Source organism: Salminus brasiliensis, chromosome 6, assembly GCF_030463535.1.
Source record: "Salminus brasiliensis chromosome 6, fSalBra1.hap2, whole genome shotgun sequence".
Classification (NCBI taxonomy): Eukaryota; Metazoa; Chordata; class Actinopteri; order Characiformes; family Bryconidae; genus Salminus; species Salminus brasiliensis.
The window spans coordinates 18,676,456-18,699,078 of NC_132883.1; the positions used below are offsets into that span (position 1 = coordinate 18,676,456).

Sequence of the window (22,623 nt, forward strand, 5' to 3'; positions counted from 1 at the left end):
ATTTTGAGGGATGGCGGGTTGAGCTGAGCCGTATTTGAAGCTCGAAGGGCTCTTGGTGCAGATCGGCTTTTGACCATTGTGTAAAATCCTGCTGTGATTAAAATGCTGTAAAGTTACAGTAAAAGTGTAAATGCAATATTTTGTACAGTATACAGAGGCACGATTCTGAACCAGCTCATGGAATAACAATACATAACAAGAATAGGAGTGTAAATTCCATAGGAGTGACTAGACAGCTCTGCTGGTAAATCAGGGGACCCCATTCTATGGTAATCTAGGCATTTACAGAAGACTTAATGATGTCTAGGAACTAAAAAATACGAGATTTCTAATCCTTTCCTGTGGCATCTAGACAGATACAACCAAGAGCTCTCCCAAATTGGCTAGGACTCTAGTACCTTGACGGAAGGCTAGATGTGCCAGATTAACCAACTGTTTAATTAGGAAGTGAGCCATTGAATAAACCAATTGCGCTTTTGCTTTCAGAGCATGGGACCAGTTTTGTGGCTCAGCAGTTAGAGCACCGGGCTGTTGGTTACAGGGTTGTGGGTTTAAAACCTAGCCTCTGTTGAGCCCTTGAGCAAGGCCACTAACACTCTTTGCTGTCTCTACTGGAAGGCTGTCCACTGTGTTAGATGATAACCACCTCACCTCATCCCCTACTCCCCAACTGCTAAAAATATTGCATGGAGCACCATCATTCCACATAACACAGTTACACCCCTCTAGCCAATGTCTGACATTGGCTAGAGGGGTGTTGACAGCAAGGTGCCAATATTTTCATGTAAATCTACTCCAAAGAGTCCTATTCTATTGGCAGTACTTCTCTACAGGGACCAAACACGCTGTTTGTGGGTGTGTGCATTTGCACATCTGTGTCAGCAATGAGTGCAGCAAGAGGCAAATTTGACCATTTCCAATAAAAGAATTAAATACTGAAGTGAAACTCTACACGTTTCATAAAATGACCTAAAAACAGTTTTTAGTTCACAGAAATCATTAGGCTTTCTCTGAAGACCCAGAATGCCCTGAAGACTCCCCATCACATGGCATCTTCTCATTTAGCTTCTCATACAGGCTTTTACACCAGTTTTATAGGCGTAAAAGGGCATGCCTTATTGGGCAGAACGCATCCTTTTTTGCAAAAGGCTTAGAGTATCTGGGCCTCAGTCTCCAAGTAAGACTGTCTCCAGAGGCATCATATATGTACAAAAGAACCAAGTTGCAAAAGGAAAGTAACTGAAGGAAATAAAATGGGGACAGGAAATCGGATTGTGGAATGAGTGTGGAGCATTTTTATTGTGAAGGACATCCAGTGCATGCACCCCTCTGGCTCAGAACACTGGCTTTTTGTATCCGTCTAATGCAGAACTGCACCTTGGGAGGGTTGGGAAGTTCAGTGTGTTTTTGAAAGATCTTAAGCAGTGCTGTCGGAGAGCGAATTATGGTGATGTCAAGTAAACAGGAGAAGTTTTAAACATACGAGACAGAACTGGGATGTTCCAACGTTCCCACTATGATGAGCTGAGTAATGTGAAAAAGTGATGCGTATTATTTGTGAGGACCGAATGAATTAGTAAGCATGTTAAGTAAATATGCATGACCTCCGTCTGCTGGTCTTTGTACTGAGACGTTTTCCATATCTCGACTGTGTCAGAGTCATGATATCGTTCTCTGGAATGCTGTAATAGTGTGAGTCTCTGGAAATTATGGCGGCATTGGCCAAGTGTGTAACGTCTGATGACATTGGATGAATGACATTATCTTTGCTTTGACCCCGTACATTGCTCATGCCTAGCCTTACTTGACAGGAACAGTAACTGGTGTGTGTGTGTGGGGGGGGTGTAGTGCAGGGGACTTGTGCCAGAACCCTAACCCTAAACTAGGCCATAACCCCGCAGGCTTCTATTTGTGTCATTCTGATTTAGCTCCACTAATTAAGCATCAAGGGCCTTTTGCGTTTGTCAGCTTGGGGTACCAAAAAAGTAATTGGGCTAGGGCGTTTTTTGAGGTTCATGTGAGTGTGCCTGTCCTCTAGACCGCCATCAGATAAGTTCTTGGAGGTTGATTTGACCATTCAGAGGGACTGGCGCACTCTCCGTCCCACGTGCTACCCTGGCGGCCATCTCTATTCTTAAAAGGTTAATTAACGGCTGTCAAAACACATTTCCTGTCTGAGAAAGGCCGTCGTCTAGCACACAGGTTTGGGTTTCACCCATGAGAAACCAGGCAGATAAAGACGCCGGTCACAGCGGTCAATGTTTATGAACTTACATTTCTCTGACAAACTTGGTTCAATCCCAGTGCTGGAGATTGTTTCTTCTTAGAATCTGGATGGGGCCCCACCTGATCTGTGCACCAAGGTTTCCAATCGTAGAGAAACATATGAACAGTTCATAATAAAAATCTATTTCAATGTAAATCAGAACAAAAGCAAACTAAAAAATGCATATCCTTAAAAATAACACTGCTAGCGTATTTAGGCTCCCTTGTTAACTTGTGAATTCACAAATGAGAATTTCAAGGACATTGCACTTGATTGGCTTTAGGAGCCCTAAATTCAAGTTAGCCTACATCTTAACTGCATTTAGGAGTGGTGGTATCACAATTCCATTTCCTGACACCACGTAAATTTACTGATTAGTCTCAGTGGATACACATATTGTTCAAATCATACATGTACCGTACATGAACCCCAGAACACAAACAACTTGCAATTCCCCCTTACCGAGATCACAATTTTCTGACTTTGAGAGGATATATTAGTCTACTGGTCATTTTGGATCACCATCAAAGTTTAATGTACAGCATAGATAACACAATGTTCTGAAAGTCATAAATGTTAAACTCCACTTGTGTTAAATATATAAAAAACCTGATCTCTTACATCAGCACGATCAAGGCCTGCAACCCTGTTTCCAACCAGCATAAACAATAGTAAGTTATATACTGTGGTGTATAGAGGTTTTAGGTACGTCAAAACATTATTCAAAACCATTTATATAAGATAAAAGTGTTTTGGCTAGTAAAAAACATAATATTGCATTACAACAGATGCAGGTAAACATGAATAAGTAACCAGAATTTCTTATTTTGAGGAAAGCATTTCTTGTGAGCTACTTTGATGAAGGTTCCAGATTTTTCCTGGACACCCCCTTCAATTTCTTCACTATTTAAAGTCAGTCCAAATTATTTGTATGGCGCTTTTCACAATGGATGTTGTCACAGAGCAGCTTTACAATGATTCTGGTTTAACTATAAAAAGAAATAATAAAAATTGACAAAAGAAACAATATTAAAGAGAAGAGAATATGGCAAGTCATAAAAGATAAAAATGTAAGTGAAATGTAAACGAGAATGAATCAATGTGAGGACCCATAGCATCAGAAAGCACTGATTTACCAAACCAGGTGTTGGATGATAACTGTACACAATGCTAGAATGCCATGAGCGGAACTTTAGAGATGGTTTAATGAACACAGTGATGTCAAACCATTAATTTTGTATGATATTATTGGTATTTATTCTAATAGTAGTGTAGTGTAGTGTTTTACTGAGGGGATAAATACTTACTGTAAAAATGTAGAGCTTTCACATTCTAATTCACAGGTGCCTAAAATGTTTGAACAGAACAATATAAGTTAAATATAGTGCTGTTTGCAGAGGGGTGTGAGCAAAACCATATTCAGTGTGACTTATACATAGTCCAGAGCGGTCAGCCACATCAGTTTTAAGGTCAGAGATTTCTTTATGGTCAGTTTTTAAGATAAATAATAATAATAATAAAAGAAATGTAGGCTGAAGGCAATCATTGATCACGTTGTCACAGGTAAAAATTACATCCCTGCAAATTTGGTCTTGTCAGAGGGAGCGGCTGGGTGGTTCTGAAGTGCACCTTCACTTGGGGGACACACCACATCCGTTCCCATCACGTCATACCCAGCCCTGTCCGCTCCGCTCCGCCTGCCAGCAGAAAACATAGCTCTGGGCTAAAATTAGCAGCCATTCCTCTCTGGGTTGCACAAGGACGAGGCAGCACGCAGGCATGTGTCCCCCTTTTCCCTCTCTCTCCCCCTCTTTTCCCTCCCCCCTCGTCATCGCTGCACTCACCTTCCTTCTTCGGAACAGCTCCCGTCCAGGGAGTAGCCATGATACTGACGGCGATTATAAATAGGTGGTCTACTTGGGCACTGGTATTTATAGCTGAACTATTTGGGAGAAAAAGGAGGTTTAGTATGAAGGTGACCTCGACCTGACAAGAAAAAGAGGACAGTGACCTTGATGTGAGGGGAAAGTGGTTCACTGCTTGTTCGCAAGAGAGTTGTGTACATGAGGGAATGGATGTTTGAGGAGAGAGGAGAGCTGTTGGCTCTTGTTGAGAGCTCTCCTGCTGAAAGCTCCAGCGAAAACTCCAAGTGTGTCAACATCGGCAAAAGTGTCGTACTTATCAAGTAGTTTGCAGAGATGGGTAGAGCAGCCTCCAGTAATAGCATTGTAATTTCAGTGAATAATAACGACTCAAGTAGAAGATGAAGTAGCTAAGAGAAATGCTACTAAAGCAAGGTCAAAAAATACTGGATATAGAACTGCAGGCTTATTTACACAGGACAGGGTTCTTCAGTTCCAGTCCTGGAGGGCCAGTGTCCAGCACAGTTTGGTCATTTCCTTTGTTAAACACACCTTCGAAACCAAGCAGATAAGTGGATAAGATAAATGAGATGGCAGTGGGTTATTGAGGATAGGGATGTGGGTTCGACACCTGGGTTCACTGCGCAACGTTTGTTGGGCCCTTGAGCAAGGCCCTGCTCCCTGGGTGCTGCAGCTCACCACTCTGGGCATGTGTGCCTGCTATAGTTCACTGCAAGTTACTGCAACTGGTTAAAGGTGAAAGTGCAACACAAATGGTGAACGTTGCCCAAAAGTAGCCTCTAATAGTGTTGAATGAGCTTTTGTTCCAACATTGTTTTGGTAAACTTTTTAGCACCCTACATTTTAGACAAATGTTTGTGGACACAGTACAATTTTAGTTTTTACACACACTATTAACTGAACATATTGTATTAACCAAAGGTATCTTTGGTGAGATGGTGAGGAATGTTGAGAATAGTACATTAAATCAGCATGTGGAGGGAACTGGAACTTGCTGTGTGTTGTCCTTATTGTTGGATGCACACCAGTGTTTTTCTGAATGTATGCACAACTTCAAGACATAGTTCGTAAGGGCTTATTTTAGATTTGTTTTAGCATGAAAGTAATATCAAGTAAGCATTTCAGTCAAAATGGTAAAGCTAATTAAGGAATGTGATTAGCTACCAAATAACACTGTGTGGAGGACATCACGCTAACAGGTAGCTAATAGATTCTGTTTAGCTACTAGATTCTTTTAAAGAAGAAGGAGACTTAGTCTTTGTTTATGATATTATCCTCCCATTTTCTTCATATTCTCATTGTCCATCTCTCTCACTCTGTAGGAGATATCCGACATGGACGTGCAGGAGCTGGTGATGAAGTCTATCGGGCGCCTGACTCTAATCAGACAGACCTTCCCTCTGCCTCAGAACACCAGCCAGCGCTGTGTCCGAGGCAACCACCGCATTAACAACTCCCTCTGTGACCCCAAAGACCCCAAGGCTCAGACCCTGGAGGTACTCAACTTCTCTTTCTCCTATATCCGCACCCACTGTTGCCTTATCACCGTAATGATTCTTGAAATTTGACCTTTTTGTTTACTTTGTCAAAGAGCACTTTGGAATATGCAGATGTGGTTGTTTGCTGCTAATTGCTGGTTAATTTGGATTTTACATGCATAGCTTATGAAGAGTGAATCAGTTCAAGTGATATAGCACTTTTTGAGACCAGATCTTGTCCAAATGCAAATTTATAGAAATCTGCTTGCAGACCCATAATGAGCGAGCAAGAAAAGTTTGAAAGCATAAAGAGCACTGACAGCATTTTTGGTTGAGGGTACGATCCAAAACAAATTTGGGCCAATAATCATTTGCTGAAACTACACAATATAATTAGTGCCTAATGACCAATAGCAGTTCTAATAAGTTTACTTTTTGGACTTTTTGAAAATTCACGCCATAATCCATTTATGAAGTTTAGAGAGTATAACACAGGTTAAAACCGAAAGATGGATCATTGTAAATTACTTTTACATAGACCCGGCATACACTGAAAAAAAAAAAAAAAATAATAATAATAATGATAACAGTATTATCTTCTGTACATTACACTCTTCTGTAAATTTAATTTTGGCTATAAATGAACAGCCAATTTTAACAGTATTTTCCACTGCTAAATGAATGCACTGTAACGCGGGAGCAATGGGGTATGGAACTGGTGTGGCAGTAGTGGGTGGCAGTCCCTCATGTTTAAGTTATTGATTTTCATCCAGTCTCATAATTAATTGGTTAATTCCACACTAATCAGAGTTATGCCAGTTCTGGTTTACTCTCAGTCAGCAAAGACATGGTGTTAAAACAAGTCAAATTCCCAGTGTTAAATTAACACTGAACACCGTCAACTCCCAGACTGTTAAGGGATTATCCCCACCCTTAACATGCTGTGTAGCCTTGCCGTGTTTAAGAGGTCTGCAGCAACAAAGGACTCTGGAGGATGGAGGATCTCCCTACCGTAAAACTACTATTATACTAGGTATTGTAAGTTGGAAGTTGCTGTAATGTAAAAAGCTTTCTACCTTTATAAGACATGTGATGTAAGTAATGATCTCAGGATACACAGAGGGTGGGCTTAACACTAAAAGTCAGGTTGTTGTAGAGGTTATTGACTTCTTCAGACTTAAAGAACAGACCCCCCCCCCCCGTGAATCTGTGAATAAGGAAATACTAAAGTGTAAAAATTTCCTGAGGAGTACAAAATACACTAGCCAAGTTCTTAACACTGCACAGTATTAACACCAGTATTGAGGGAAATGTAATCTAGCGGCTTAACACTGTAAAAGTGCTAAATTACAGTTATATTGGATAAAAAAAACTGTATTTAACAGTATATTTGTTGAAACTGTTATTTTGACAGGATTCTTTGCATTGGTAAAGAACCTTCAGAAGAACCTTTGTGTGTATACAGGAGCAAAAACCATTACCTTGTCATTGGTCCCCTTTTTCAGGAATATATAGAACTCTTTTGCTCAGCGTATAGCTGAACGTAGTTGTATTAGTATAGCAGTGGTGTTCCCTTCTGGACATGGAATTGAACATCCAGTCTTTTATGTTCTCCATTTCATGCTACACTCTCCAGTACACCGGGTTTAACTGTACAAGAATGCTAGCAACTCTTTAGTATACGAGGGCATTGTAATGCTTTGTAAAGCTCGAGCTAGGCCTTAAAAAGCCTATAGGTGGTAATTAAGTGCCTGCTCATTGCTTCTTTATTAGGGGTAACATTTGCATGTTCCATAGCATACCACAATTTGTATATTCAATAGTACTGTAGGATTCAGAACCAGTCTCTTAAAATGTGACCAAAATGAACAGGGTAAGTAATTCCATTTTAGTTCAGTTTCTGGAAGGTTTTTCTGGTAAAAAATTAGCTTACATTCGCCTCATTTTCGCCATTACATATTTTACATCTAGTATATACAGTACAGTAAACTATTATGAATTACAATATTACAATTATAATTTTTTACTAGTAAAATATTTAACAAGCATACAAGTGTTAAATGTGTGCTACCCCCACTCCCATTGCAGGGGTCTACATACATCACTCACATGTTATCCACTTTGCCATCGGCAGCCAGAGACCAAGAGAGCACAATTGGCTGTGGTCTCTGCAGAGAAACGTCTTACACCCTTACCCTCCTAGTGTTGGGAGCATTGCTAGTGCTAGGGGGAGTTACGAATGGGTGGGTTAAAATGGAAAAAAAGGGGAAATTTTCAAAAATAAACAAATAAAAATTAAACAAACATCACGCTGTTGTAATGTAGTGATTAGCAGCCAGGTAATTGACAGCTATGGACTTGACAAAGTGTAATCAGGGCACAATGGTGAATCCCTAGAATGCTGTAGATTAAAGTCTATAATACGTAAATAAAAGTGCTCTGGAAAATGCTTACTGAAGTAGGCATGAGCAGACAGGGGGTAATGAGGACTTTTAAAAGGCCTTATATTGACCACCAAGGCCAAAGTGTTACTAAAATGCCCACCACTACATGTATTCTGCAAAATGCTTAATTCACCCTAGTTATTGCTTGATAATATACCAATTAGTAGCCAGTTAATTACCAATTACTGACTTTTTGAGACTTAAGAAGGGCAGTTAAGAACGGCATTGCAATGTCTCGTTACATTGAAGTGTAACTAGTGACTATGCAGTAAAGTGCAGAGAACATAAATGAAACCTCAATTACCAGTTGTAATTAGCTTAAATGCCAGTATCAGACTGGTAATAATAACAGGTTTACCAGCAAACCAATATATAGTGCATTCCTTTAAACGTGTTTTGAGTAAAGCACAATCAGCTACTCTCTGACTGTCGCCATTCCTGGCCCTGGACTACCTTTGCTTTGCATCATTAATGTCTCATCAGCTTTAATATACATGATTTTACTGAGTGCATTATGAGCTAAAATTGAGTCAGAGTGTGTGTGTGTAAGTCTGTGCAGGTGCATTTGTGAGAAGATGCATGTGCGTGTCCACAAGTATGCAGATACGGAGGCAGTCGTTAGAGCAGTGGAGAGTGTTGCGTTTAGCCTGGCCTTGTTTGGCAGTGTGGACGGAGAGCAGCTCAGTGGTCAGGAGTACAGGCCAGAAAAAGCCCAATTTCACACAGCTTTGGAGCGCATCATCTCTCTCTCACTCGCTTATGCCTCTCTCGCTCTTTGGCCCCCTCTCCCTGGACCACTGATCATTTCCCCCCATGAGTAGAGGCCGTGTTAAGTCTAGCACTCAGGCTTCATGTGCACCTAAACCGTCACCCCCATCGCCATTAAACCCCCATCATCTGTCGTCGAATTCCCCTGGCCTCTTTCACTAAAGCTGACTTTGCCTCAGTGCTCCACACCCCTCCTTTCAGCAGCTGTCACACCAGTGATCAGCAGTGCGGATAAACGCTACCAGCGGTTTTCTTTATGATCTGATACTGAACGGTACGAAGGCTAACACCAATCAACAACACACTCAAGAAAGGTCATGATCTCGCAGATCTAGTCTATTCTAGTTATGCATGAATACAGTCATTGTTTTTTATTCATTCAAATTGCGTCAAAATGTTATGTGACAACTTTGGACCCAGAAACAACTAGAAATTATGGCCTTTCTATAATAAGAGGTAAATCTAGGTTATATCGGTCCACTTTTTTTCTAGAACTTTAGTAGCTCACCCATGGCCTGCAGATTCTTACTTGTTATAAATTTCCTGAGAGATAGGGTGAATTGTGAAATTTGTCCTCAAATTTGTTCCCTCTGTTCCCTCTGCTAGCTAGGCCTGCCCTATCACAACAAGCGCTGTAAAGGGTGAAGGCTGACACATGCTTTCTGTAAGTCACATGAAGCCAACCGACCATATCTTTTTTTTAATCTTCTGCTAAGATAAAGCAACGTCATTGGACAGTTGAACATGATTGGAGGAGAACACTAACCAGCAGTTCTTTTACATCAGATAACAGACATGCACACTGGCTAGCATCACACTTGGGGGTGATGGGGGAGAGGGAGGGCCATCCTACCCAACCAGAGAGAATGAGAGAGGCCAGAGGCCACTCATGCTGTCTGAGATTCCCAGCCGTGGATGCTTTTGGAATCGTCAGAGATTAAACTTGCAGTCAGGCAAACTTGAATCCATGTGATGTTTGTTATGCAGAGCACGACATGAACCTTATCCTTATTGATGGGAAAGGACTTTCTCATTAGCTGATACTTTTTATATCCTTACGCAATAATACACAAGAGGGAGGGCTCTACTGTAAGAACTAGCTCTTTCATCACAGAACGTGTTATGACAACAGATGTTTATTGGAGTATGTTGCTGTCACGTACCCTTATGATCCCTGCCCTTCAGTTAAGTGTTAGGCGTGACAATATGTTGTGGGCACCAGGGTGCCCCAAAATGCAAGCTGTGGACCATTGTACCACACCATGAAATGACTGCTCCTAAAAGAGGGAGAAAAAACAACCGTCAAACCAACTCCCCACAGTGTCGGCTCGCTTCGTCTCCAACTAAAAACACAGTGTGTTTTTCTCTGCAAGATAAAAGCCGGTGAGAATTTGGGAGAAAACGCAGAAGAAGGGTGAGATAATGACGCCGGCTCCGTAACGGAAAGGATTCCCTGTCTGGCTCTCTTTCTTCGGGACATTGCTCTTCTTTTTCTTTTTTCAGTTCTCTTTCCAGTTGTCTCTCTAAGGCCCTGTTAAGGCAGCAGGAGAAGGTCCTTGTTGCGTAAATACAAGCAGCTTCCACATCCCTCTGCTGCAGTCTTGGGATTGCATGGCCTTTTTTTCTCCTCTGGAACCTTTATGCCAGGAATCCTTTGTTGTGTCCCACTGGAATAGTGCAACGCCACGCTTGCCGTACCTAGACCGTCTCGTTGGGAGCAGGGATAAACATTAAAGTGCGAGCATTAGCCTTGCAGATACTGTAATTGCTTGCTGTCGCCGGCTCGATATCTGCGCGTGGTAATTGGCAGTTCTGTCCTGCCGCCGTGTGGAGCACGCGCCATTAGCGTCTTTGTGCATGCGCCGGCAGACACGTATTTCCGATAGGCTACTACCAAGGCTCATCACACGCCACTGGAACAGCTGTGGTGTATGTGTTTCCTTGGTGACAGTGACTGCAGGTGTATGTAAATTTTCCATTATGGCTTGTGGGCTTTTTTTGATCTGTTATGGAAGCCAAATGCTGATGTCAAGCGGTGTTCCCTCAATTACACGTCATATTGGCTGGGACGGATAGGCCTACGTAGCAAACAGACACACACACACACACACAGACACATGCTCGTACACACACACACATGTGCATACTCAACACAATGTCAAGTGTGCGAAAGCTTTGCAGGTTAATAAACAATGAGAGAAACCTAATGGCCACTCCACTCTATTTATTATGGCCTCATTAAAATGGAGACAACACTCGGGTGAGATCAGAGCAGTGCGATCGATCACAGTGAAATTAACTTCCCTCTTCCTTCCAACGCCACATGGCCTACAGGCGTGCATGTGTGTGCGTAAGTGTAAGTGTAAGTGTAAGTGTAAGCGTATCTGGAGCGGAGCTTGTTTTAATGATCTAATTCTCATTCTCCCAGTACCCTTTCTTGGCCCACCACCCCCTGCATTTGCCATATTTTATGCCTACTGTCATGCTTAAAAGAAAAGGAAACATGGGAACAGACAAGAAAAGGCAAACAAGCTCCAGCCACCGCTTATTAAAGCATCATGAATAATCGTTTAGGCTCGGCTAGAGCTAAAACCTTTCTGTAAACAGCACTGAACCGGAGACGTTAGAAAGAAAACAGGCTACAAATGGCAGGTGTTAGACGTGACTTTTCTATTTTTGATCAAAGAGCCGTCACCTGCTTCTGCTACCACTGCGTTATCATCAGCTCTCACAGCTGTGCTGTACTGCTGAACGCTAAACGGAAAGATGGCGCGCACCTGGTATCCATAATACTGTACAGAACCAAATGTATAAAAAATAAATAAATAAATAAATAAAAAGAGAGAGAATTTCCACACTACCACTGTATCCAGCCAGCGAGACACACATCTTTTTTCATTCTTGTAAGCGGATGATTAATTGCATCTCAGGCTCTCCTTGCATATCCGTCACCTGTTTCTGTTCTCTCTCTCTCTCTCTCTCTCTCTCTCTCTCTCTCTCTCTCTTTCTTTCTTTCCCTCTCTCTCCCGCTCAGATCACCAACCGTTACATTTACGACACAGTGCTGCTGCTGGCCAACACCTTCCACAGGAAGCTGGAGGACCGCAAGTGGCACAGCATGGCCAGCCTGTCCTGCATCCGCAAAGGCTCCAAGCCCTGGCAAGGTGGCCGCTCCATGCTGGAGACCATCAAGAAGGTACGGAGGTTTATGCTGCCCATCAAATATTCCACAAACTAGAATGTTACCACTGTTACATTTCAGTTCGCCTCTAAAACAGCCATCTATTACACTCTTCTACATAAGACAACCATATTAATAATTTGTGCTGGACTCAGATGGAATTTGGCCTATGCTTTAAACTCATCCATGCAATGAACACACACATACACACTAGTGATAGTGAGCACACATGCCTGAAGTGGTGGGAAGATGAAGGGCCTTGCTCAAGGGTCCAACAGTTGCAGCTTGCCAAACCCAGGTATCATATTCAGAACCCTGTCATCGACAGCCCGCTGACCCACCGCTGCCCCAAAGGGTAAATGAAACCATCCGGGATTTGAACCCAGGCCTCCATGTTAATTATCCGGCACTCTGTCGCAGCACCACAGTGGCAGTTGTGTCTATACCTTAAGGTATAGAAGAGTGCAATAAAGTCAGAGCTAGTAATAAGTTTTGGAATGTAATAAAGCTGGGATTTATAGGTTCTAAGGGGATTAGCTAGGTAAAATAAATTATACTACACTTCATCAAAATACTGTTTTTTACTAAATCTTTTTATATAAAGCATAAAAAAATGTTTGTTCTCTCTTTGGGTGAGAAGGGGCAACTTTCTGGTGGGCCAAATGTAGGGTAACTTTCTGGTGGGCCTTTTGTTACATACAGAATCAGCCAAAAGTCATGTGTGTTATCTGAAGTTTGCTTCATTGCAAGTGCTGGACTAATGTTGGCCTATAGCCCCACATCAGCATTGCGCCAATTACTACTACTACTACTGTTTTCAGCATGCAATGTATGTGTTTTTATGCACTTACAGTATTATAGATATCATATTAAAATCTGTGATCCAATCCAAAAATATTGGGACATTTAAGATAAGATAAGATAATCCTTTATTAGTCCCACAGTGGGAAAATTCTCAGTGTCACAGCAGAAAGGGATAGCAAGACACTCATAGATAAATTACACTATATACACAAAATAAATAATAGAAGTAAAAAAGCAATAACAATATTATTTACAGGTTATTTACAGGTAATTGCAAATGACTCTTAATTGCACATGTGGGGGGGGTATTATTTGGGTTTGAGATCAAAGATGAATATAGAGACAGTAGATAATTTTATCAGTAAGCAAAAAATATTGGAACATATGACTGACAACTGATTGTTTAGATAAATAATAGCTCTGAATGTCTACTCTCAGCGTGACCCCTGGGAATACTGCCCAGAGATTTGTCCGTGGGAGAAAAGCAAGCCGTTCTGAAACTTAGCAAAGAAGGAAAATTGTTCAAAAAGCATTGGCCATAGCCAACAATTTACAACAATTTGGAAACCTCTCATGTAATAACAACCAGACATCGTAGAGGTCAGCCAAGGAAAAGCAACAGCAGTTGAAGACAAACATTGTGACCCAAAAAAAAAGTCAGTGGTATTACCAGCACTTTACACAAGGCAGGGGTGAAGATATCACAAACCACCCAGAAATATAGAGGGCATCCCACAAGATTCAAGAATCAGACAGCCGGTCTGCAATGTGCAGACATAAGCCAGAACATTTCTGAAAGGTTTTGTGGAATTGTTGAAGTAGTGTGAAAGCCATAGTGTGGAGAAAGAAAGAAAGAAAGAAAGAAAGAAGGAAAGGATCTGGCAAGCATGGTGGAGGTGGTGTCATGTCCTGTTTGAGAAGGGACTGTATTTTAAATAACTTAACCATTCTTCTTCAACTGGATTTGAGAGAACACATGGTGATGTAGGCACCTTGTACATTCAGAGGATATGTTTAGTTTTGCTTAGACACAGAAGCAGGAAGTGTTGCTTGGTGGGTGGGGTATCATATTTGATTGACAAACAGGTACACATGAGACAATGAGAAGATGCTCAAATCTTTAACAAAACACACAAGGGTGCAGATTCGGTATGACAAGTAAAGATACCGACATCACTTGGCAATAGCCTACATACGTCTATTGATACATAAAACAAGGTGACCAAGAAGTACTGTGTTCTCTAATGCTCTATATGGCAATAGAGGGTATGCACTGATGTCACGATTCTTCTGGAACACGCCCCCTTTAGTTGGAATGAATGGCAAAACATTCTGCAGCACGGCTGCATTTATTAAGTAGTTATTAATGGCAGTTGGACTCAACAGCGATCCATACAAATGACTAAAGAACCAATGATCCATGGACAGGGATGTGTAGTGAGGAACATCCAGCTAATTGAGGCTCAAATCACATAATTTTCCACTGCTTTTAGGCACATTTAGGAGATATTTGCTTGTTTTCCCACTTACTTGAACTTAGCATGTCGCTAAATTTCGCAGCTACAGTGGGCCTGTAGTTTTCCTCACCTGTTTTCAGAGCCTTCATCTTCACCACTGAGTGAGAATATGTTTATACAATTGCACAACAGCTTTTTCTGACTGTGTTTTTGCCACTCAGTGGGTGTGGTCTCTCTGACATCACATGCATACCCTCTATAATTAAACACACACAAGAAGTGTTTCCTGTTTTCTAGTTTTATTGCCTAATGGAATGGAACACATAGTATAAGTCATACTTAGTCTTTCCCACTTTCACTGAAATCACTGAAAAACAAAGTAATGAAGAACAGATTAATAATAAACCTAAAATCCCACAAATGATCTTGTGAAAGTTGTGACTGTAACACATGGTGGACAAACCACACATTTGTGGATGTTAAATAAAGACTTTAATAATGAAAGAACAACCCAAAAAAGGTGTTAGGGTAAGCCAGGCCAGGTCAAAGCCAGAATAAATAGCATACACTACTAGGGGTGTAAGAGAATTTTGATACATTGACGTATCGCTATATTATGTTTTGCAATACAAACAGGAGAACAGCTCAGTAGCAATGTGATCTGGAATGTGGAGTCCTGGGGAGTGACTAAGTGAGAGTCGGTGTAGAGTTTAGATTCTCTGCCCGAGCATGACCCGATGGATGACCCGAACTCGGGCCGGTCGAGCCGAGATTTCCCACCACCTTCCTCGGGCCTGGGCAGGTCAGGCTCAAGAAAATGATGTGTGACATAGGCCTACATTTTTTTAAAGTTATTTTTTATTGTATATGAAGCTATGGTGTGATAATCACAATATAGCAAAGTAATAAATAACACTGTGATCCTAAAAATAACAAGTTAGAATGTTAGAATCACGCAGCGCTGACCGCAGCTCCTCCAACTGTCCACATTTCACTTGACCTGAAGCATTGTGTGCATCAACCTATCCTGGAAACCTTCAGCCTGCCAAATGTTGCCTTGTTCGGGTAGGGTCGAGCTGTTTTTCGAGCTGAGTTTTTGGGCTTGATCTGAGCTCTAAGTCAGTGATAGGAATGGGAAATGTGAAAAAGACATGTTCTTTCCTGAAATTGCATCAGTGGAAAACACATGTATTGTAATAAACAGAAATAGATCATATTTCTATATGTAAACACAAAAAAAATCCCAGAATTTGCTGGTACTTCATTGCATCTATTATTCTCTCTACCAGTAAAATATTTCCTGTGCAACTGGCTGCAGCACAAGCCCAAAGCATGATTGATCCACCCCTGTGCATAACAGTTGGAGAGGCATTCTCTTCATGAAATTAGTTTTTCTCCAAACATACCTTTAATCAGGAATCATGGTCTATTTTAATCCCTTAAAACACCAATAGAGCACAGAAAGTGTTATTACAAAGTTTTATAAGTACCTTGCTTCAAGGGGATAATTTCAGGCTGGTTTAGATGTTTCTGTCGCAAGAAAGGTTTTCTTCTAAGAACACTTTAATGAAAGTCATATTTGTGCAGGTGTTGCTGCACAGTAGAACAGTGCACCGCCACTCCATAGTCCTCTCTGAGCTTCTTTTGCAGATAAATGGGAGTCTTAAATGAGTGGTTTATAAAAAGGTAAAGGCTGGAGGGGTGCTTTAGCTTTCTAGATTTACAACAATGAAAGAAAGCACACTTGAGAGTATGAAAAGGCATCATCTGAACAATCCCTTAGGCATGCAGTTCGCACAATGCTAATCAATTATCATTAGTTTCCATTATTTGTTAGCTGCGTTTGTTTTGTATCTCCATTGCAGAACTTCAGACACCAAATGTGTCCTGGCTGATTCACTACATTTGGGCTAATGGGAGAATTGTGTCAATTTGTTGTTTCATCATACTTCTGCAAGCTGTTTGCTAATACGTTGGGTATATTTTACAACACTCAGCCTTGTGTTTGTCATTCTGTCTTCTTAATCGGTATGACGAGCAGGTTTCGCTGAAATTAAGAGTTGAGAGGTTTCTTCTCCAAACTGTCATTCAAAGCACTCACCAAAAACCTTTTTGGCCCAAAGGCAGTTTAAAAAGCTAAGTGGTTTGAGTGCTGATGAGAGCTGACATCTCAGCAAGGGAATACATTGCATGGGGTTTGACATTTTAGTGCTGTCACAAATATTGTCATATATTTAATTGTTTTTTTCTGGTGTTTTTTGGTATTTCATATAAATCTGGTTAGTCTTTCAAATGAAAAATAACAGCAAGATTAAAGAAACAAACTTTTCATATGAAAAGCTAGGTGTCCACAAACTTTTGACAGAATATCTGCACTTGTTCTCGATAGCAGAGGGGAGGGGAGAGGGTGTATGTGTGAGACGGACACGTCTCTTGTTTGCGCGTGCCTAAGTGTGTATGCTTGTTCTAGAAAGAGTCTTTCTGTGTATGCGTTCACCTGCAGGGTTGTGATAGACAGCTTGATTCTCTACAGGGCCAGATCCTCATCTTCCCCTGCTGCCTCCGTGCCTTTTCCCCTCTGCTTCCCTGTCCTCCGTGGTGCCTAGAGAACAGCAGGACTGGGGAGATGCTGCTGTGTGTGCCTGTGTACGTGTGCATTACGGGGCCGGTGGCTGGGTGTGGGCTTGTGCTCTTTGTGCTGCGTGAAGAATGGCCTTGCCCCCAGGGTGCTGTAGCATATCTGTATGCACATGTATCAGCACATTGCTGTCATCCGCTCACAGAGATATGACCATGCTGTGTGTTCTTACCTCTGCTGAGCTATGCCCAGGCCAGGCGAATGAATTCCGATGATGCAGTGTGCTCAAGCATGAATCTGCACCGTCAACAGGTTCATGGATATTTTTATAGTAACTCTGTAGCACTTCTTTGGAAGGTTATCTCTGCATAGGGACTTCATAACTCATAAACACATGCTGAAAGTATTTGTGTACAGCTTAGTGTTCAGTATTTACACAGGAGAGCTTTAATTGATTTTCCGCTAATACTTCTGTCGAGGCCTTGTTTGTTTTTGGTCTTTGAAAGAGATGCTCCACACCTGACCTCTAAGGTTACCATACCCAAGAATCGTCCAGAGGGGTATGAGGGGTACTGCATTCACCTTCTCTGGCATGAGTTGCAGTGGCATTGCTTACACAGACCTAATCATCCAACATCAGGTCCTGACCTCACTAATGCTTTTGTGGCTGAATGCAATTAAATCATTACTGTGACAACATCTGGTGTAAAACCTAGAATAGAGGCTGTTACTGCAGCAAAGAGGGGTCAGACCCCCTATTAATACCCTTGGTGTCAGGAGAAACGTGGGGTATGTGTAAACTTGTTATATATGGCATCATACTATTCAGCTTATAGCATAGGGGGCTACTCAAACACATCGTCCTGATACATAAACTGTACATAAATACACAAGTATGGCCTTTTGAATTCGCAATCCAGTGCTTTTATGTGTGTTCTGAGCCTCCCGTGTAGCTTATCATCACTGATTCAACAGAGTTTATAGTTTAAGAGCATTCGAGAAAGTTTGTGTTCATTGGCTCTTTAAGCTTGTTAAGCTTGCCTCGCTCAAGCACACACACAGTGTTTTGCTGAGGTGCATCAGCACTTCCTTTCTCCTCTGGACTATTTTAAAGAGCCATAAAGAGGTGTATAGATTACATGAGGCCAGAGCACTGCCTGAGCATTTTACTGTACACCGACCGGATAATGGGCTCCTATTTTATCCCTCCTGGGACGTGTCCATTGGAATGTTTCGCTACAGCTTAATTAGGGGAAGTTTGTGTTTATTGGCTTTTCAATACAGCAGTTGGTGGACTCATTTGGAAAGCACTCGTCAGCTTTTATAATTGGCTGTCTAATTAATTCTGTCAGGCCTGGTGTTGGCACGATACATTTGCTACAATTACATCAGTGTTAGCGGAGGCTGACGGCAAGCATGGCACAGCGTTAGGATACGGCAGGAAAGGTGTGAGAGGATTTAGAGCGACTGAGCGGAAATGAGCTCCGGGTTTCCATGCCTTTGTTTCTGAACGACAGAGATGAGCGAGCAAAGTGAGGCGCGTCCTCCGACACCGCATAATCTGCTTGTGTGAAGTGCACTGTTGTTGTGATAATGGCTGTTGCAATAACAGTCAAGCGAGTAATGATGATGATGATGAGTGTGATGATGATGATGATGATGATGACAAAAAGCATCATACCGGGTTCATAGGTGTTTACTTTTATTTAAAAAAGATCAAATAATATAAAGTGGTTAGAGCTCTGGGTTAATGATAACAGGGTTGTGGGTTAGATACCTGCATCCACTAAGCTGCCACTATTGGGCCCTTGAGCAGGGCCCATAGCCTCTCAAGGAGCTGTAGCATGGATGACACTGATCCTGGCTTTCTAAACTGGAATATGCAAATGTCATGGTACTGTTCAAGTATAAATTACAATAAAGGTACATTATTATTATTATTATTATTATTATTATTTTTTTTTTTTTTTTTTATGGCTATACTGTTCACTCCACAGTCCATATTGTCCATACATGAACACTAAGCTGCAAAAATACGTCCCCACTGCTCTTTAAACGTGATTTGGGGCAACTTTAAAGGCGCTGTAGAATGCATTAATTTGTTGTTTTTTAATGTTGTTCTTTGATGTGCAATTAGTAATTAGAGGGAGCAGTCAATGGAGAGTTAATCGCCAAAGATTTAGCCTGGATAGCATGGATATCCGCTCGCTTTCCTGGCTTTAGCTTCCTTGTTTGCCGGGGTAGAGTTACCCTTCTGCATTGAAAAAGCAGTGGTCATGAGGCCTGGTTCGTCAAAGGAATTCGTCTTCCTTTGACTAACAGAGTCTGCTGGTGATGTGGACGGTTGTCATAAGATGCTTTTGGTTGATACCTCCAATTGCTTTCATGTCCCCTCCTTGCTATGGCGGAAAAATGCTGTAATCCTGTTAAATGTAGCCAATCACAGTGTTTGTTGGTAATTGTAATGTGAGGAAGGATTTCAAATGTCAGCAGTGCAGGACGATGTGACAAGGCAAGGCGAAAATGTTATTCCCGCGTGATCAAATCCATTTCCATGGGTCTGATTTTGACTTATCCATTCCGGAGGTGTTCTACACAGTTCGTTATTGAAAGCGTTATGAGAAATCCCGCTGCCATTTCATGCTGATGAGCAAAAAAGGAAACTGGCTTGTCAATAACACTGTACACATGTACACACTCTCTCTCTCAACATTGCTTCTTCATACAGCATGAGGATTAACATAACCTATAACATTCCAGCTCTCATCACACACCACTGCTCTCTCTCTCTCTCTCTCTCTCTCTCTCTCTCTCTCTCTCTCTCTACTCTCTGTCTCTCTCTCACTTTTTTATCCATTCTCTGGGTCTCTCTCTCTCTCTCTGTGGGTCTCTCTATCACTGTTTCACTGATTTACTTTCAGTGTCTCTCCCTCTGTTTTTCTCTCTTTCACATGTATCCACTCTGTGTGTGTATCTCTCTCTGTCTTTCTGTCTGTCTCTCTAACTCACTCATTCACTCATGTGTATCTCTCTTTCACTGTCTCACTCACTTACACTATCTCTGTCTGTCCATCTCTCTCTCTCTCTCTCTCTCTCTCTCTCTCTCTCTCTCATTGTATCACTGATCTCTCTCTCTCTCACTCTCTGTCTTGGTCTAACTTTCTTTCTCACTCACTCTCTTACTCTCTGTACTCTCTTCTCCTTTGTCTCTCTCTCACTCTGTTTATTTCTCTTTCCCACTCTGTCTTTGCCCACTCTTTAATAGGACTTTAATGACAACAATATTACCAAAGCATTACAAAAATAACAATAATAACAACAAAATTACAGAGCAATAAAAGTAACAAAAATAATAAGTAAATAAAGTCTCTATGATGTAATGTAAATGTGGACCCGTGAAGTATAAAACATGTGCTTAACAGACAGCATTGTCTTCACTTTTCAGGGAGGCGTGAGCGGTCTGACAAGTCTGCTGGAGTTCAACGATAACGGCACCAACCCCAACATCTTCTTCGAGATCCTGGGTACCAACTACGGAGAGGATCGTGGCCGTGGGGTCAGCAGGGTAAGGCTTTTCGGAAACCCATCTACGTCTCAGTCACCATTCAGTCTCTTCACATTTCTCTATTGGATTACTCCTTAAGCTTTCCCAGCGCTCTTCTGGAAGATTGACACGGTCAGGCCGTTCGTTTGAAGAGCAAAGGTCTTTAATTGATAATCATAGCAGTTTAATTATATCGGCCTCCCTCCAAGGGACACGCTGCATTGGTGCCGGTTGTTTATGTGGTTATTTTTTCCCCTCCGCTGTTGTTTATTTGTCTTGTGAAAAGAGGAGTCAGGTGGCAGTTGAGGAACAGTAGCATGGGCCTCCTCCCTCAGTGATCCATGAGATAATTAATCTATCCTGTCTGCTACGTTCCGTTAATTGCTTTAGGCATATTTTGGTGTATTCGCTCAGTCGTCTATCGGCTCTCATCTGTCTGCGTCGTCCTCGCGGAATGCCGATCAATTCTTCACAACAGAGCGGCTCTCGTGGACGTGCAGAGAAGTGCCTATGAAAGTTGTCTGCTTGTTGGTTCTTGGAGTTTGTCCAGCATGAAGCCAGTGGATGCTGGCATCAGGACTTATTAAAAAAAATGTCATTTACACCAATGTTCCCAGTCTGGTTTGATTGATGGGCCAATGGCGAGTAACCGGACAGAACAATACTGCCTGCATAAATTGTGTATGTCACTGTCAAAAGTTGCCTAGAAGGCCAAATAGAGACTCTTCGTGGACTAAATTTAGCAGCACTGGTTAAGACCAGCGGGACAAGGTTGAAGCCTGATGGCCTCCAGGTGTTGGTGGTGGATTAGGAGCAAAATGACACAGATCAGCATGTTTCTACTCATTATTCCTTACTTATTATAATGGCAAACGAGTATATAGAATAATTATATAAAATAATTTGATCTTAATTACAGTCTATCTCACTCATAGCTCATGGAAAAAGGGTAGTGATCATAAATGTACTGTTTCTAAATGAAGAGGAAGTGTTATTTTGTAAGGATTTATGATGAATAATGAATTTGTGTGATGATGTGCATCCAGACTTGTTTTGCAGAACCAAAAGGCATAATTCATTTAGTGTTTCAGACACGGTTGTGTAATTTCCTAATATTGCAATGGAAAAAAGGGCAAACATTGGCTTATGTCAAAGCCTATATTGGTTTCGAAAAAAAAAAAAAAAAAAAAAAAAAAAACAGTTGTAGAGCCTCTGGCGAAATGTTTATATGGGTCTTCTGGGTCAGTTTACCAACAAAATGTCCCACTTTTGCTGAGTTCATAACTTTCTGGGTTAATGAGACAAGTGGCAGTTGTACCCAGGGGAGTTTTGGAGATGCATTTCGTTTATAAAAGTGATTTTTCATTAAATATGCCCTTCATATTCAGGTGCTTCAGGCGATTCTTTGAGCAGTGCCATTTTTGATTCCATTAAGAACCATAAGTGTGATGTGTGGGTATAAAGAAAACATAACTTAATATCAAGCAGTGTTTCCCAACTCTGGTCTTGGAGACCTACTGCACATTTTAGTGCTTTTCCTGCTTTAACACACCCACTTTAACTGAATAATGGTCTGTTTATCAGCAGTGGGTCTCCAGGACCTGGGTTGAGAAATACTGGTTCTTTACACGAACAGATCTCAATGACAGACATGGTTCTTTATAGAAAAAAGTTCAAGAACTATGTGAAGAAAACTTCCAACCTGTAAAAGTGAGAAACAGTAATTGGAAGAAGAAGATGTTACTCTGTACATTTAGGACAGTGTATTCAGAATTCAGAGTATTCTGTTTGACTCATTGCATAACTCACTATGTAATTCAGGGCTGAATTACAACTCTCATGTACTGACCATACTGAGTCTCACACAGTTGGCTCTAATCTCACACTATCATGTCACACATGCTATTTCTCATGCATTTTTTAACGGCCTCTTGATTCCCTATAAAAAAAAGTAGTTCAACTAGTGCTGCCCTTCCAGATTTCACTGATTAAACACATACTGGACCGTCAAAAGCAGCATTCTGAAAAAGTGAAGAAGTGCACCCTCCTAGCCCCAACACTGCTCAGCCAGCCAAATGCATGATAGATAGATGTTCCCACAGCCATTCATCCCTCCCCAGCCTACTGGGGCTCTACCATCCTGAATCTCACTCCAAGAAATGTGTAAAGTTGGCAGCCCTGATGTCATTAAATATGAAATTATGGAATTACATTTGAAAG

General features: G+C 41.5%; 1 protein-coding gene across 3 annotated transcripts in view; it reads left to right on the forward strand.

Moving 5' to 3' along the window:
* Positions 1 to 22,623, forward strand: part of grid2 (glutamate receptor, ionotropic, delta 2) — a 574,752-nt gene that overhangs the window by 366,232 nt on the left and 185,897 nt on the right. For all 3 annotated transcript variants that reach the window (XR_011979819.1, XM_072681911.1, XM_072681910.1), the window contains exons 6-8: positions 5,472 to 5,645; positions 11,874 to 12,035; positions 20,305 to 20,424. Coding sequence is in view for 2 of the 3 variants with exons in the window: in XM_072681911.1 (XP_072538012.1) it covers positions 5,472 to 5,645; positions 11,874 to 12,035; positions 20,305 to 20,424 (456 nt within the window). In the remaining variant the exon portion in view is untranslated. The remainder of the gene's footprint in view (positions 1 to 5,471; positions 5,646 to 11,873; positions 12,036 to 20,304; positions 20,425 to 22,623) is intronic.